The 17,825-nt window shown below is 30.5% G+C and overlaps 1 protein-coding gene and 1 long non-coding RNA gene across 3 annotated transcripts; one reads left to right on the forward strand and one right to left on the reverse strand.

The window, feature by feature from the left end:
• Positions 1-4,453: 4,453 nt before the first annotated feature.
• On the reverse strand, positions 4,454-5,042 carry LOC119369654 (uncharacterized). Its single transcript, XR_016322991.1, has 2 exons — positions 4,902-5,042; positions 4,454-4,795 (listed from the first exon to the last, which is right to left on the reverse strand). It is a non-coding gene; the product is annotated as an uncharacterized LOC119369654 (long non-coding RNA).
• Positions 5,043-7,595: 2,553 nt separating this feature from the next.
• Positions 7,596-14,263, forward strand: LOC149499343 (uncharacterized). Of its 2 annotated transcripts, XM_089725171.1 has the most exons (3): positions 7,596-10,749; positions 12,177-12,507; positions 13,957-14,263. In XM_089725171.1, the coding sequence occupies exon 1, from the start codon at positions 7,939-7,941 to the stop codon at positions 8,839-8,841; it is 903 nt and encodes a 300-aa protein (XP_089581297.1). In that variant the 5' UTR covers positions 7,596-7,938; the 3' UTR covers positions 8,842-10,749; positions 12,177-12,507; positions 13,957-14,263. The 2 variants fall into 2 exon arrangements, with proteins under 2 accessions (XP_089581297.1, XP_089581295.1); XM_089725169.1 differs by having other exon boundaries at positions 7,596-12,507.
• The last annotated feature ends 3,562 nt before the right edge of the window (positions 14,264-17,825 follow it).

A 17,825-nucleotide genomic window follows, 5' to 3' on the forward strand; every position in this document is an offset into this window, starting at 1 on the left:
TCCACAGAATGACACACGAGGCAGTGACGAATTGAATATGGCCGAGACTGAGTCTCATAGTCCTAGTCTGTCGATCACACCTGAAACAAATCCTTTACCAGAACTTCAAGAATCTCATGGGTCTATTCTAGCAATAGATCCCCAAGTTGTGAGTGAGTCACCACAATCTTCCCATCATAGCCTTTCCCCAACAAGGTCGTTAGTCCATCCCATGGTCACTCGGTCTAAATTAGGTGTAATCAAACCGAATCCTAAGTATGCCTTAAATGTTGTCACTTCAGCCAATATACCACGTGAACCCCACACCATAAAAGCTGCGTTGGCTCATCCTGGTTGGAAAGCTGCTATGGACGAGGAACTAGCAGCACTTCATAAGAATGAAACATGGACGTTAGTTCCTCGAACACCAGACATGCATGTTATTGGGTCAAAATGGGTGTTTAAATCCAAACTGAATCCAGATGGGTCATTAGATAGACTAAAAGCTCGACTTGTTGCTAAGGGGTATCATCAAATTGATGGGTTAGACTACACAGAAACTTTCTCTCCAGTTGTCAAACCAGGGACAATTCGCATGATCATTACTATAGCCCTTGTTCAAAAATGGTCTCTTCGACAGTTAGATGTTAAAAATGCCTTCTTGCATGGGTTAGTTTCTGAAGATTTATACATGCAACAGCCACCTGGAATGGCAGATCCTCAACATCCGTCATATGTTTGCAAACTACAAAAAGCCCTTTATGGTCTTAAACAAGCACCTCGTGCTTGGTTTGATCGGTTTAGTACTTTTCTTCTTAAATATGGTTTTTTTTGTAGTTTGGCTGATCCGTCATTATTTGTTTTTCATTCTGATTATGGGTCATTAATTTTGCTCCTTTACGTTGATGACATGCTGCTTACAGGGTCAAATCCTATGCTTGTTTCAAAATTCATTATGTTGCTAGGTAGTGAATTTGCCATGAAGGACTTAGGCCCGATTCATCATTTTCTTGGAATAGAAATAACTACAACAATAAGTGGCCTTCATTTGTCTCAATCACATTATGCTTTGACCATCCTTGAACGCTCCAATATGGTTGATTGCAAGCCCATAAGTACACCACTTGAGTCTAAAACAAAACAGTCATCTAGTGATACTCTCTTAGATGATCCTAGTTATTATCGAGGACTTGTTGGAGCTTTACAATATCTTACTTTAACACGGCCTGATCTTTCCTTTAGTGTTAATTATATGTCTCAATATATGCATGCACCAACATTGGGACATTTAAAAATGGTTCGGCGAATTTTACGATATGTTAAAGGAACAATTAATATGGGATTAAGTTTTACTGCCAACACTACACTTGATCTATCTGCTTTCTCTGATGCAGATTGGGCAGGTTGCACAGTGACAAGACGGTCTACTACTGGATATTGCACATTTCTTGGTCAAAATCTTATCTCCTGGTGTGCAAAGAAACAACAAACTATCTCTCGCTCAAGCACTGAGGCAGAATATCGTGCAATGGCTCACACTGCAGCTGAGCTTACATGGATGACTTTTATTCTCAAAGATCTCCACGTTGAACTACCATCTCCTCCCACACTTTATTGCGACAATCTTAGTGCTCTTCACATGACTGTAAATCCTGTCTTTCATGCACGAAGTAAACATATCGAGTTGGATTATCATTTTGTGCGTGAACGGGTTGCATGTGGGCTGCTTGTCACACAATATGTTTCCTCTGATTGTCAAGTTGCTGATATCTTTACAAAGCCAATGTCCAAATCAACTCTTCAAAGCTTCTGCAACAAACTTTGCCTTAAGCCCCGACAAAGTTTGCGGGGGAATATTAACAATTCCCTTTCAAGTATTGGTTCCTCCTCCTCAAATATCGGCATTAGTGAGAGTCAATGGAGAGATAAGGGTGACTGTAATTCTTGGAGAGAAAAGGGTGGAGACTCTCAACAAAAAATCTCAGTCAAAGGACAAATATTGTGTGATAACGTAGTTCTACCGGTAACCAGTTCAAGTTCAAAATGTGTTCCGCAAGATCCTCTAAAAACTCAACCATTGCAAGATTTTTCTGGAAAATCAAACTTTACATGATCTTTAGCAAAATTCAGACGCAAGCTCTAGGAGATTTGGTTGGTTTCTGTTTCAAGTTTGAGATTGATTTTATCTTATCTTTAGTCTCTGTTTTCTGTATAAATAGTCTAGATACTAAGCTTAAGAAAAAAATCAAGGTTTTGTTTTTTGTTTTTGTATCCACGTTCTCAGTAATTAATAAATCCATTTTATTTTTTCAGTTTTTTCGCAGTAACAACAATGTTGTGAGATGCAAACAAAATGAGGAAAAGAACGATAGGGATTGCATATGAATAGGATGCCTTTTTAGCCATGTTTCTGTTTGGTTAGTTTGTTGTAATAAAAAAGAGAATACTAATATATATATATATATATATATATATATATATATATATATATATATATATATATATATATATATATATATATGGTGTTTCGTAATGATGACAAGTGCACTTCCTTATTTACTGGTTGCAGATGAAAATAAAGACAAGTTAAGGGCTTTTGAAGAACGTAAAACTCAAGTGCCTCCGCGTGGTTCAAGGCCAGCAAGACAACCGGGTTTATAGAAGACTCCGGCTATAAACCGTTTTTAGTCATATAGGAGGGTGAAAAAAAAAATTCAAAGAAATGAGAATGGTGGAATTAAGAAAATATATTATTTTTAAAGAGTAAATTTTTTTGGTTGTTATATGCATAATAAATAAATATATTTGGTTAACAAGTTCGATATTTTGTATTTTGTTATATAAAAAACTACATAAAAACATCAAGACGAAGCTTTTTCTTTTTGGAGTTTAAACCCTCTATTCTAATTTTTTTTTTTTTTTAAAAAAAAATACTATGTAAGCACTATATATAATGTTGCTTCAATTTTTACTTTGCAGTTTATTTTTTCACCCTAATTTATCAATTTTATTTTTGAAGATCAATTTTCTTTTCCTTTAAAACAATATAGTAGGATAACTTTGTTAATTCTGGACAAATTAAGACAACCTTCATTAATTATAAACAAAGAGAGACTAGGGCTACGTTTGTTTTCGTAAAATAATTTATAAAAAAATTTTTTTCACAATTTTCCGTTGTTTGGGGCGTTCAGAAAAATAAGTCAACGGAAAATATTTTTCTAGTCAAAGGAAAATTAAGTCATTTTTTAAAGAAAATAATTTTCCATTTTTTGAGAGAGTAAAACATTTTTCGGACATTGGCAAAACTTATAAATCCATATTTTTAATTTATTAATCATCATAATCACTATCACCAGTCACCATTTACCACCGGCCACCGATAACTTTCATAATTTACATTTTTTTTGCATTCTTTTTGTATTTAAGAATAAAATTTTTAAATTATAAAATTTCTATTATTATTAATATTTTTTATGGTCTTATGAGATAAAGACTTTAATATTTTTAACTAATTTTCAATATTACAACCAAATAACGGAAAATAAGTTATTTGGAAAATATTTTTCAAGGAAAATGTTTTCCATGAAAATATTTTTCAACAAGTTATTTTCCTACAAATTATTTTACAGAAAGAAATGAAGCCTATATTATTATGTAAAGAAATTATCATAGATAAATAGATAAGGTTAATCAAATAAGCATAGACAGACAATAGCAATAAAGCCTTAATCCTAGATTAATTGGAATTTAATAGATGAATCTCGTCTTCGTAACTTGATGCCTTCCTTCATATTTGGAGGAAGAGAAATGAAAAATAATTTTTTGGTGAAAGAACATTTAGATATAATGTGCTCTTTTTCTTATTTTATTTTTATAAAATTAATATGAAAATGTAGACCAAAAAAGAAGAAATAAAGGTTAAAAGAGGCAACTGAAATAATTTATATATTTTGCTTAATAAAAATCTCATAGCATACTATTCGTGATATTCACAAACTATTCTTGATATATATTTTCTATGAACGTACTCTTTTTAAATTATTTTTATATTTATTCCTATATTTTTAAATTTTATAAATAAACCTCTATATTTTTATATTTACACATTTCCCCCATATTTTTATTTCTTATAGTTTTGAAAATTTAATTTTCTATGTCTGTCTCCGTGCATCATAGGTTGACTATTTCATATGATGCTCAACTATTTGTACATTTCTCACTTTCTTGATAATTTTGCCTATTTTTTGGAATTGAAATATTCACTAACAATGATTTTCCAATCATTTCTTTTTAACATTGATTAAGAATATTACCGTTATGGATATATTATTGCTCCCACATATTCACAATTTATGTATTTTTTACATGTTTTAATAGATATATCATTTGTAAGAGTTGACCAGACAACATTATTTTTTAAAAAAATTTTCTATGCAAGTGAAGTTCACATTATAACAAATGAACGCAAAGGAGATACAATAAAACACACCCTTTATCGAGATCATAATAATTTTGGTAAAATATATTTAATTATCTATCTCACTTTATTTTCAAATGCTTTTATATATATATATATATATATATATATATATATATATATTGTCATACACGAGACAAGCATAAATTCGTAATTTGAAACTTGTACACCACGTGCATTTATTTTCTATATGTATGACAAAATATCACACATGGCTGCCAAGGCCACCTGGTGCGGGACCACGTGGTCCACCTGGTCCGCCACCGGTTGAACCATGACCGCCCACTCCAGTTTTACTTTCTCCAATAACCCTTGGGTTCTCTTTATTTTCATCTGCAACTGTCATTAAATAAGAAATTGATGGTTTGAATATTTAGTATCTTTACATCAAAACGTAAATATTAGTATTATTACTAGAAGTAGAAGAGAGAAGAGAGAGCCTTACTAGTTTTGGGGACCCGAGTTTTTCGAGCAATAGCAGTATTATAAGATGCAAATAAAATGAGGAAAAGGATTGGAATCGCATAGGAAGCCATTTTAACCATTTTTGATTACTTTCTTCTATTAAAAGAGAATAGTAATCACGGCATATCAATTCCTTCATCACCATTATATACTCTAAAAGTTTCAAGCGTTGGGCCCCAACCAGCGATCAGTTTTTGTGGAAATATTGCAATATGATATTAATTTTGTTGACTTTAGAACTTTGATTACATACCCAACGGTCAATGCACGCTAGCTTGATAGTTATTTTAGGAGAATTTTTCGAAACATTATTACTTTTTTTTCTCCCAATAAATTGTTAGAATTACCTTACGTTTGAATCAAAAAAATTATTTTTAATTAATTGAGCATATGTATCAATATTTCATGTTACTTCAATTTTGTTTATGATATTGAAAAACATGATTGAAGGTACGCATAATTCAAAGTTGTTAATTATATTGGATAGATGGATCAAGTCTATGAATATATAAGTATTTATTGAAATGAGATTATTTTTCACTATGCAATGAGAAAAAAAAGAAATAAAATATATTTAAGGAAAAAACTTAGCTATACCCGGTATATGGATCCACTTATAAATCAAACTAATTATAACTAGTATTTCGGTTCAAACAAATGTATTTTTTAGCATACACCAAAGAAAAAAAAGGCACAAAACAGCAACTTTTAAAAAAAAAAAAAATTCGGTTGTTCTATGCATAATAAATAAATATATTTGGTTAACAAAGTTCGATATTGTGTATTTTGTTATATAAAAACTACATAAAAACATCGAGTGGAAGCTTTTTTTTTTTTTTTTTTTTTTTTTTTTGGAGTTTAAACCCTCTATTCTAATTTAAAAAAAAAAAAAAACTATGTACAAACTATAAATAATGTTGCTTCAATCTTTATTTTGCAGTTATATTTTCACCCTAATTTATTTATTTTATTTTTGAAGATCAATTTTCTATTCCTTTAAGACAATCTAGTAGGATAACTTTGTTAATTCTGAACAAATTAAGACAAACTTCATTAATTATAAACAAAGAGAGAATAGTGATACATTTGTTTAAGTAAAATAATTTATAGAAAAATATTTTTTTAGTCAAAGGAAAATTAAGTCTTGTTTTAGAAAAATAATTTCTCATGTTTTGAGAGAGTAAAACATTTTCCGGATATTGGCAAACCTTATAAATCCATATTTTTTAATTTGTTAATCATCATAGTCACTATCACCGGTCAACATTTACCACCGATCACCACCATGGGCCATCGGCCACTGATGATTTTCATAATTTATATTTTTTTTTTTGCATTCTTTTCGTATTTAAGAATAAAATTTTTAAATTATAAAATTTCTATTATTATTAATATTTTTTTATGGTTTTATGAGATAAAGACTTTAATATTTTTAACTAATTTTCAATATTACAACCAAATATTGGAAAATATTTTTCAAGGAAAATGTTTTCCATAAAAATATTTTTCAACAAGTTATTTTACGGAAAGAAACGGAGCCCACATTATTATGTAAAGAAATTATCATAGATAAATAGATAAGGTTAATCAAATAAGCATAGACAGACAATAGCAATAAAGCCTTAATCCTAGATTAATTGGAATTTAATAGATGAATCTCGTCTTTGTAACTTGATGTCTTCCTTCATATTTGGAGGAAGAGAAATGAAAAATAATTTTCTGGTGAAAGAACATGTAGATGTAATGTGCTCTTTTTCTTATTTTATTTTTATTTTTGTTTCTCTTTACTGATTAAGTAAATTATAAAAGAAAGAAACAATAGTAATTAATCTATAAAATTAATATGAAAATGTGGACTAAAAAAGAAGAAATAAAGGTTAAAAGAAGCAAATGAAATAATGTATATATTTTGCTTAATAAAAATCTCATAGCATACATATGAATATTCACAAACTATTCTTCATATCAAACCATATGGGTATTATGTTACAATTACAGAAGCAAACTACAAATACAAGTCAATTTAAAATCACACAATTTACAAATAGATTACAAACCCTAATGATTTCCCAATCTTCATTTATATTCTACTAAATATTAATTAATAATACCTTCTTTAAGAGAACAATTAATGAATTAATTTAATCATTTGTGACAAAACTAATGCTTGATAATATGATATCTACTTCTATTGGTGTCAATAATGCTGTCTTTGAGAAAAGCACAGCTTCATACGTAAACGAAGTTAACACATCCATTGATTTATGTTAAAATATATATATAATGAGCCCTGAAACTGAATTGAACTTATTATCACTTGGTGCAAATAAATAATTTAAAGGGAAAAAGAAAAAAGAAAAAACAATTGTCGATCTGGATTTTGTAAAGTATATTAACTTTAAATTTGCAAGTATCGTAATCATTTAAATTACATGGATTTGAAAATTTATAAATACAGAATTTCACTGTCATCCCTATATCTAAATATATACTTATGATGGAAATACAAGTTTTTATATTTGAATCTCGCTGATTATAATTCATTTGTTTGGTGAAAATTATTGAAATTGAAGGATTATTCTTGTTATATATTTCTTAATATTATTTAAGACTTATTTAACTTTTAATAAAATAAAAAAATATTGTTAAAATATTAAAATATTATTACGATGCATTTACCAAACAATTAATTGAAAAAAAAAAGTCATAAAGCCTAGTAAAACATTAATCTGTAAATGAAGCACTAATTGAAAAAAAAAAAGAAAGAAAGAAAGAAAGAAAATGATTCCTTGATGTTCATCTGATTTGAATTTTTGAATCCAGAAATAGTCAGATCAACGAATCTAAATCAAATTGAGATCAAAGCCGTTAGGATGTAGAGCCCACGCACGCACACACATCCACTTTCCTTTGGTTACTCACCACTTGCTCTCTCTCTCTCCGCCAGTGCGCCTCCCAATTTTCTGTTTTTTCTCTTTCTCTCTTCTAAATTCTCAATTTCAATTTCAAACGAGTACATGGCAGAGAAATCCGTGGATTTGCCCCAAGAATGCTGGGAATTGATTTTCAATTCGCTCGATCATCATCGTTATTTCGAATCCCTTTCTTTAGTCTCCATCCGATTCCTCTCAATCACGGATCAGCTCCCCCGTACCTTCACAATCTCTTCTCAGGTAATTCCTTTCCTTCCCTGTCTTCTCAGTAGATTCCGGAATCTGAAGGAAATTGAAATTCGTGAATTCGAGGGTGACCTCAATTCCCTTCTTTATCAAATCTCTAAATCTGGGTTAGACCTCGAAACCCTCAGTTTCTCAAAACAGAACCTTTTTCCTTTAATGGGTGTGAGAGAATTAGGATTGAGGATGAGGAATTTGAGAAAGTTGAATTGCTCAAAGGTTGTATCTTTACAAGATAGTGATTTATTTGTAATCGGGAATTCTTTTCCATTGCTTGAAGACCTTGATATCAGTTTTCCTCAGTATTATTCTCGTTTCAATCCAAATGGGTCTTTGGCTTTGGCATCTTTTTCTGGGGTTGTAACAGATGAAGGGATTTTTGATTTGGCGATGAAGCTCAATAGGCTGTGTAAGATTAACCTTTCTGGTAATCATTTCATTACTGATAAATCTCTTCAGTCTTTATCATCGAATTGCGCTTTATTAAGAGAGGTTGTGATTCATGATTGTGATTTCTTAACCCAGAATGGTATTAGTTTCATTATGCGCAATTGTGATAATTTGTGTTCTATTTCTTTGGATAGTCTTGGAATCCCTTATATAGATTCGTTTTTTCAAGAATCATTTAGTTATGCTAAGACTTTATGTGAGCTTCATCTCCAAATTCCTAATCTCACTGCAATTTTTCAAAACTCCTTTGACCCCTTCTTGAGTAATAGTAGGACAGTAGCTAATTTCAAGTAGTTGTAGATAAGGACAGCATAAAGCAATATTTTTTAGACATTCATCACTTAAACTGTTATTTCCAGTCAATTTTAGAGATCTAATTCGGGGATTGATCACCAAATCTGTCGAAAGTTCTTCCACCCCTAAGTTTGTTCTCTCCATTTTGACATCTTCCAACAAGGGGCAGTTCTTTATAAGCGCAAAAAAGGACAAACTAGTGAGCTTAGAACATAAACTAAGGTTTATAAAGGACAAGTTACCAAGTAACTTCGACAACTCAATCATGGATTCATCGGTGAGAAAATTTGCCCCTTCAAGATCTAAGTACACAAGAAACTGACACCTATATAATAAACAAGAAATTCCAACAGCTGTAAAATTATAGCAATGAGAGATAGTCAGCTTCTTTAATGGAAGACGAACTTCCATCTCCAAATTACTAGAACTAGAAGAGAGAAGAGAAAGCCTTACTGGTTTTGGGGACTCGAGTTGTTCGAGCAATAGCAGTATTATAAGATGCAAACAAAATGAGGAAAAGGATTGGGATCGCATAGGAAGCCATTTTAACCATTTCAATTACTTTCTTTTATTAAAAGAGAAGAGTAATCACGGCATATCAATTCCTTCATCACCATTATATACTCAAAGTTTCAAGCATTGGGCCCTAACCAGAGATCAGTTTGTGTTGAAATATTGCAATATGATGTTAATTTTGTTGACTTTAGAACTTTGAGTACATACCCAACGGTCAATGCACGCTAGCTTGATAGTTACTTTAGGAGAGTTTTTTAAAAAATTATTACTATTTTTTTTTCTTCCAATAAATGGTTAGAATTACCTTCATTTAAATAAAAAAAAAAAAATACTTTTAATTGATTTAGCATATGCATCAGTTCAGTATTTCCCGTTCAATTTTGTTTATGATATTGAAAAACATGATGGAAGGTAGTCATGGCCAGATTACGGGACGAACCGGCCCCGAACTGGGACGAACCGGAACCGGAACCCGAAAAATCCGGTTCGGTTCCGGTTCCAGCAAATGAGGAACCAGAATCGGCGGTTCCAGAGAACCGGTCGGAACCGGACTGGAACCGCCGGTTCTCCGTCCGGTTAGAACCGCCGGTTCTAGCCGTTGTAACTGTCAGATTTTTGCAGTTTTTTTTTTAAAAATTTGTTGTGAAATGTCTTAATTACCCCTCCCAACAGCCATAAACGGCTATATAACGGCTAGTTTCAAGGGTATTTTTGGAAAAATGAATTTTTGGATTTATTATAAATACCTCATTTTATTTACAAATTCATTACAAAAAAATCTCAACTCTCTCTACTTACTCTCTCTACAATATACTACACTCTCTACTTACTCTCTCTACAATATACTACACTCTACTCTATATTATTCATTTATTCTTCTCTACTCTACAATCTCTCTTATTAAGTAATTATTCTCTCTAATTTTTTTTATTCAATTTTCCAAATTATATTTTATTATCATATAATGGCAAGTGGAGGAAACTCAAATTCGGGTAAGGGCAAGGGAAAAATTGGAGAATCATCTATCCCTACAAGCGACATCTATGATATGATTCCCGACCAATTTAATTTTGAGGGTTTTCCAAATGAAAATTTGGATATTCCAACTCAAGAATCCGAGTTTAATGAGCAATTTCAAGAAGATGAAGAGCAAGAGCAAGAGCAAGAGCAACGAGCAAAAATTGTTACAAGAGCAAGACAAAGTTCCGACATATTCTCCATTCATTTCACAAAAAAATTCGAAGGTGAGAAAATGTACGATGTAATTTGCAATTATTGTGGAAAATCTTATAAATTTAAATAAGCGGGCGGCTATGGATCATTTTGGAAGCATTTGGAGGCAAAACATCCAACAAAAATAGGAGTTGATCGGTCTCAACAATAAATTTCTGGGTACGCTTCTAACCTTTCTTTATTTAAATATTTTGAAAAAATATAAAAAGAAGAATTAGCAAAAATGATTTATATGGAACATTTATCTTTTAGTTTTGGTGAAAAAGTAGGTTTTAATAATTATTGTCAAAAAGTTTTAAATCCTTGTGCTAAAAGAGTACCAAGAAATACTGTAAAACGAACTATTATTTCTTTATATAACAAAGGAAAAAAAGAGCTAGAGCTTTTATTTTCTCAATTGAAAATTCGTGTTTCAATTTGTTGTGATGTTTGGAGTGATCATTGGCAAATGCATTCTTATATGGGTATTACACGTCATTGGATTGATGATGATTGGAAAATTTAAAAAAGAATTATTGGTTTTCGTGTTTTTGATGATAAACATACTGCAAATAATATTTATAAAATAATTGTTTCAATTTTAGATGAATATAAGTTGACAAAAAAAATTTTTTCAATTTCATTTGATAATGCTTCTGCGAATACTAGATCAATTATTGAACTGAAAAAAATTTGTGAACCAAATATTGGTGGTAAATTTTTTCATATAAGATGTGCATGCCATGTTTTAAATTTATGTGTACAAGATGGTTTAAAAATTTTTGATTCTTTTATTTCTCCAATTAAAAAAGCTATTTCATATTTATGGACACATCCCCAAGTGATGAAAAGTTGGGCTAAATTTTGTAAAGAAAATAATAAAAGACCAAAACGTTTTCTAAGGGATGTCCCAACTCGTTAGAATTCAACATATGAATTACTAAACGAGTCTTTTTCTTATAAAGAATTATTATGCTTTTTTGTTACTAATAATATTGAGGATATTAATTTATATCCACAAAATTGGGAGATTTGTGCAAAAATTTTAGATATTTTAAAAATTTTTAATGATGCTACCTATAAATTTAGTGGGGTTTATTATCCCACATCTAATTTATTATTACCTATGTGTATTAATATTGTTACTGCACTCCAAGAATTTCAAAATGATGATTTATTAAAAGATTGTATTTTTTCAATGAAAAAAAAATTGTTATCTTATTTTAAAAATATACCACCTCTTTATCTTGTTGCTATTGTATTTGATCCTAGATGTAGAATGGATGTTTTATGTGATTATTTGACTATTTATTATGATGTATTAAATCTTGATGTAGAAGATAATGTTAATATAAATGTAGTAATGCATGAAGTTAAACAAAATATTATGCAATTATATAATGAATTTGTTCAAGTTTCTACTTCATCTACTTTTACTTCTACTTCTTCTCAATCTAATATTCCACAATTTCCAACACAAAGGGTAAGTGGTGTTGGTGTTGCTCAACAAGTTTTATTACAAAGACAAAAAAGAATAAGGGAATCCAGTTCTATTTCTGAATTTGATAATTATTTAACTTCTTTTGAGTTTGGTGATAATTATGCAGATACAGATTTTTCAATTTTAGATTGGTGGAGTCGTCACGCAAATACTTTTCCAATTCTTTTTTTACTTGCAAAACAAATTTTAGCAGCTCCGGTCTCCACTGTTGCGGTTGAACAAACTTTTAGTCAAAGAGGAAACATACTTGATGAAACACGATCTCGTATGACACCCGATTCACTAAAAGCACAAGCATGCGTGGATGATTGGACCAAAGCCGAACTAAGAGCCCAAGAAAATGAAGATTTATTTGATTTATACGATGGGTCCTCAACGGGAACATCAACCGGTGGTGCAAATAGCGATTAAAGTAAAAAGGGTGAAATTGATATAAGGTAAGTAAGAATTACGTGGGCTTTGATTCCTCTAAACCCTAAGAGGATACGTAGGCAACTTAATTTTTTTTTAAACAAAAAAAAAAAAATTAAGTTCAAGCCCAATTTTTTTTTTTAAATTACGTTCAAACTTTAAAATAAAAAATTCAGTTGAAATTTTTTTTTTAAAAAATAATTATGTTCAACACTCAACAATTCAAGTCTTTAAAAAAATAAATTTAATTGAAGTATTTTTTAATTTTTTATGTTCAAATAATTTTTTTTAAACTGGTCTTCAAAATTTAAAATTTTTTAGGTGTATTTTTTAATTTTTTATGTTCAAATAATTTTTTTTTAAACCGGTTTCAAATTTTAAAATTTTTTAGGTGTATTTTTTAATTTTTTATGTTCAAATAAATTTTTTTTTTTTAAACCGGCATTCAAAATTTAAAATTTAAAATTATGCGATTCGCCAGAAAATCAATCGGAACCGTCGGTTTTGTAATCGGACCGGAACCAGACGGTTTCAAACCGGAACCGGAACCGGAACCGGACCTTTTCGGTTCGGTTTCGGTTCTAGCTTTTCTGGAACCGGAACCGCCGGTTCCGAAACCGTGGCCAAGTCTAATGGAAGGTGCATATAATTCAAAGTTATTAATTATCTTGGACAGATAGACTTGTCTAGATCAAGTCTATTTATTGAAATGAGGTTATTTTTCACCATACAATGAGCAAAAAAAAAAAAAAGAGAAAATATATTTGAGGGAAAGACTTACTTAAATCCGGTATATGGATCTACTTATAAACCAAATTAATTATAACTAGTATTTGGTGTATTTTTTAACATACACCAAGGAAAAAACGCACAAAACAGTAACATTTAAAAAAAAAAAAAAACAAATTTATTGGCTTGGCCCTGAGTATACGCAGACAAGAAATTTTCCCTATTCAAATAAAGATTAGATTTGTCTAGGCTTAATCAATAAATCCATAAATGAACTAAACCACTAAACCAATGAAAATAAAGATTTATTTTTTCAAGTGATTTTATAATCTAAATCTATCTCTTTATATATAATATATATAAATATTAAGCTAATGTTTAATAAGTTGGTAATAAAGCAAAATGTAATGCAATTATAAATATTTTTAATGTAATATTTAAATTTAAAATATCAATTAATTGTGATGTGATTAATATTTTTCATGTCTATTAAAGATTCGGTAAGTGAGTATCAATTCCATCATTTAAAATTAATTTTACCAGTATAAAATCGGTGTTAAGTTTAGAATGTAGAAGTAAAACCATGATAGAACTGAGTCTTTGAATCATTTTGTGAAGAATTTAAATTCAGAATTGTCACATGTCATCTTTTTTACTCTATCAAAGTTTAAACCCTTGACTTAAATTTGCTAAAAACAAATAATCTCAATCCATAAAATATTAACCCTTTTATTTTATTTTGGCAGGGCATAAAATGAGAGAAACAATAACAATATTATCGATGAGTGCATAATATACATATATGGTCACGAATGGCACGCACACCCGCTGCGCTGTCGTTTCATGGAAATTAAAGGCTATGATTGTTTTTGGTGACCCGGGCCAGATGGAGGTGAATCACGTTTATCTGGATCGATTTTAATTTGATGGGCGATGTGAATATTCTTTTGCTGCTCCTTCCTCTTTTCTGCCCGCAAACAGCTAATGTTAACAACTTCACTCTAAATTATTCAATAAAAAGAGGATTACGAAATTTTACATTATTTTAATTCATTTAAGATTTTAAATTTTTAAATTTGATAAATTTCATTATATCCCAAATTCAATTATTTTAAAAGAGAAAATTTCACATCAAACAGGGAGAATTCTCAATTCTGTCAATTTTTTTTTATTAACGATGGAATTTGACTACTTGATATTATTTCAAAATACATTTCAGTGCCTATAGAATTTATTTCCCAACCAACCAAATGTAAAATTTATAAATTTTTACATTTACATTTCATCGATCCGATTAATCTCAAAGAATTTCCTTTATAATTTAAATGAAAGAAAGAAATAAGGAAAAAGAAACAAAGAGAAATACTCACCTATTATGTGGAGTTGGTTTGGCCTTGCAAAGGCAATGTCAGAGGTGAACAAAATGAGCAAAAGAATCATACCAGAAACCATAAGGGACGCCTTGCGAACCATCTTTTGATACAAAGATATATAAAATTTGTGGGTCCCGAATATATATGGCACAACCCAAGAGGGGGGTGAATTGGGTTTTCTAAAATCTGAAATAAATTTTAGAAATTCTAAACAAGAATTAGAATTTTAAGCACAGCGGAAAAACACACAGAACTTTGTGAGAATAGAATATGGATTAAAATATCCTCACAATGTTCTAATTATAAAAGATAGAAAGTCTGTGCGAAGTGCAGCTATTGATTAGAACCGCTTCTCACTGACTTATATACTATCAGGACTTCTTTATGAAGGAAAGTTATAGAAATTAGAACTTCCTCATAAAGTATTTAGAAAATCATATAAGGTTATGTGAAAGAAAGTTATTGAAATCAGAACTTCTTCACAGAGCCTTAATCAAATATCAGAATAACTTTATGATGAAGAGCTATCAAGATTAGAACGTCCTCATAAAGTTTAGAACATTAACTAGAAACCCAATCAGTGAAATATACTGGGAATAGAGCAACAGTTAGAACATTGTATATTCACTATATTAGAATACCAGAGTTCTAATGTTCAGAAAAGATAAAGCTTATTATCGTTTTAGAACAACTGAATATTAACAATTTTAGCGTTTCTAAAAAAAATTAAACAAGAGTGTGAAAGAGACAGTATCAACCAAACTTCAGAAATAAAGAGATCAACACCGAGAGTTATAGTGGTTCGGCACTAACTCGCCTACATCCACTCCCCAAGACGCATCTTGAGATCCTCCACTAAGTTATCTCTTTTAAAGGGTAAGAGACAAACCAACAGTACAAGGCAAATAGATCAACAACCTAGATCTACCCTTTTGTCCCACTAGATTTTCTAAAGGTTCTAGTTAACCTCAACCCTTTCTGTTTTTGGTAGAGTACAGAAAACTCAATTCAAGACATTGCTATCCCACACATGGAGAAGGTCGCTTGATAACCTCTATCTCAATAGCTTCTAACCTAAGCTATTACACTCAAAAGTTTAACAAAATAAAGAGCCTGTCTACTGTAGAATACAGATTCTAAATAGACAGAAAGAAACGCCTATATAAGCACAGGAAAAACAATTTTATCAGATTAGAAGGTCGATTAGAACACAGAACTGTTTTTCAAAATGTAACTGTAAAAATTCTTTTCTTCTTTAAATATGAAAACGTTAAGGTATAGAGATGAAAAGAAAATGGGGGTAGAGTAAGTTTTGAGAGAAAAAGATTCATTCAATGAGAGAGAATGCTCTTAAAACAATTACTCTTACTTCACCAAAATTTCAAGGCGTGAATGATCCTTTATACAGGAAACAAAGGAGCTGTCACCTTTTGGAAAGAGATCAGAATATCTTCTTTCCTTATTTTAGAAGATGTAAAAATCTTTGTTACCAAAAATTGTTTTATAGAATAAAACCCGATTTTCACTTTCCTTTAGAAAAGATTTTCGACAGCATTTATTTTGGAAAGAATTGTTTGCGGAAAAGATGTTCTTACCAAAGCCGAAAGAGATTTTCCTTCATATTTAAGGTAAGTGAATAACTTTAAAACACTTTAGATCTTTCAAAATATATTTCCGAAAAGATGAAAGATTTTATTACCAAAATCATTAGAGAGGAAATCTCTTTAGTTTTTAGGAAAATAAATCTTTTCGATTTAAAGAAATATTTTCGAAAAATAAAATAAAAGAATTTATTTTGAAAAAAATCTAATTTCCGAAAATACTTTTGAGAGAGAAAAAGATTTTTGTGCTCATATGTAACCTTTCTCTCTATCCTACAAAGTTTCCTAAAAGCCTAGATTACTAGGATCTTCGAAATCTTCACTCTCAATTAGGACTTGCCTTGTATAATTTCTTTCCAAAGAAATTCTGCATAAAATAAAATTAGCACAAATAATATAATTTAAATTTATTTGTTTTGTAATAATCATCAAAATCCGAGATAAACATTTTGACCCTTGAGCCAACAATCTCCCCCTTTTTGATGATGACAAAACCAATAAATTTAGCAAACATAAAAACATGTGCTCCCCCTGAATTTTATGCAAAAGAGTTCTAATCAGTGTCAAAAGATTTTAATATAAAGCAAATTAGAACATGTATTTTGCTCCCCCTGAATAAATGCAGTAAAACTGTTTTATGAAAAATTAGAACTAGGGAGGCATTTTTAGAAAATGATTTTAGAACTAACAAGTATACACAAGATATTCTAAGTTCTAATAATCAAAGCACAAGAATTAGAACTAGCAAAGATAAACAGGATATTCTGAGTTCTAATATTTAGAACATATGGTCAGAGCAATAAAATAGAATAGAACAGAAGATCTTACGCCCAACCTGCAAAAAACAGTCATTAGAATAAGAACCTTAGTTCTAAAATCACACAGCTTTAGAAAATATAGCTCACCAAAGAATAGACCATATTAGAAAACAATAAACACACAGATAACTACTATAACCACTAAAATATAAGTCCTTGTAGTTGCCAAGTACCACCAAAATATCTGTCACCAATTACCATCATATTAGAAAACAATAAACACACAGATAACTACTATAACCACTAAAATATAAGTCCTTGTAGTTGCCAAGTACCACCAAAATATCTGTCACCAATTACCATCAGACTACCTGTTCTCCCCCTTTTTGTCATCATATAAAAAAGGGTTAGACATAGTCATAGAAAATAAAAATAAAAAAATAATCCTACGAAGATAAAGCAAAAACACAAAATAAATTGTTCCCAACATATAGAAAACAGATCAGAAAGGCTTAAGACCAGTTCTAAGTCTCTTAGAACTTCTCAAAGGCTGAGCTGGAGTAGTTTCAGAAGAACTTTCTGTCCTTTTTGAAGTTGGATGTAGTGGAGGCTTTCTTCCATGTGTTCTGTGCTTGCCAGCAGTATGCTTCACATTCTTTGGCTTCTCTGAGGAGGGAACGTAAGGTGTTCCTTTCACCTTTAGAGTAGCTAACTTCCTCGCATTTACATCTTTCATCCTTTCCAGAACTTCAATGAGAGACTGATTTTGTTCAATCACAGTCTTGCACTGTTGAATCGCCTCATCAAGTTCCCTGTTATGTTCTGCTATTAGATCCTCTTCTAATCTTTTTAGCATAACATCCCTACTACGTTGAGCTGACAA

The sequence above is a fragment of the Jatropha curcas genome, chromosome 1, assembly GCF_041381405.1.
Source record: "Jatropha curcas cultivar XTBG-Jc1 chromosome 1, XTBG_Jcur_1.0, whole genome shotgun sequence".
NCBI lineage: Eukaryota > Viridiplantae > Streptophyta > Magnoliopsida > Malpighiales > Euphorbiaceae > Jatropha > Jatropha curcas.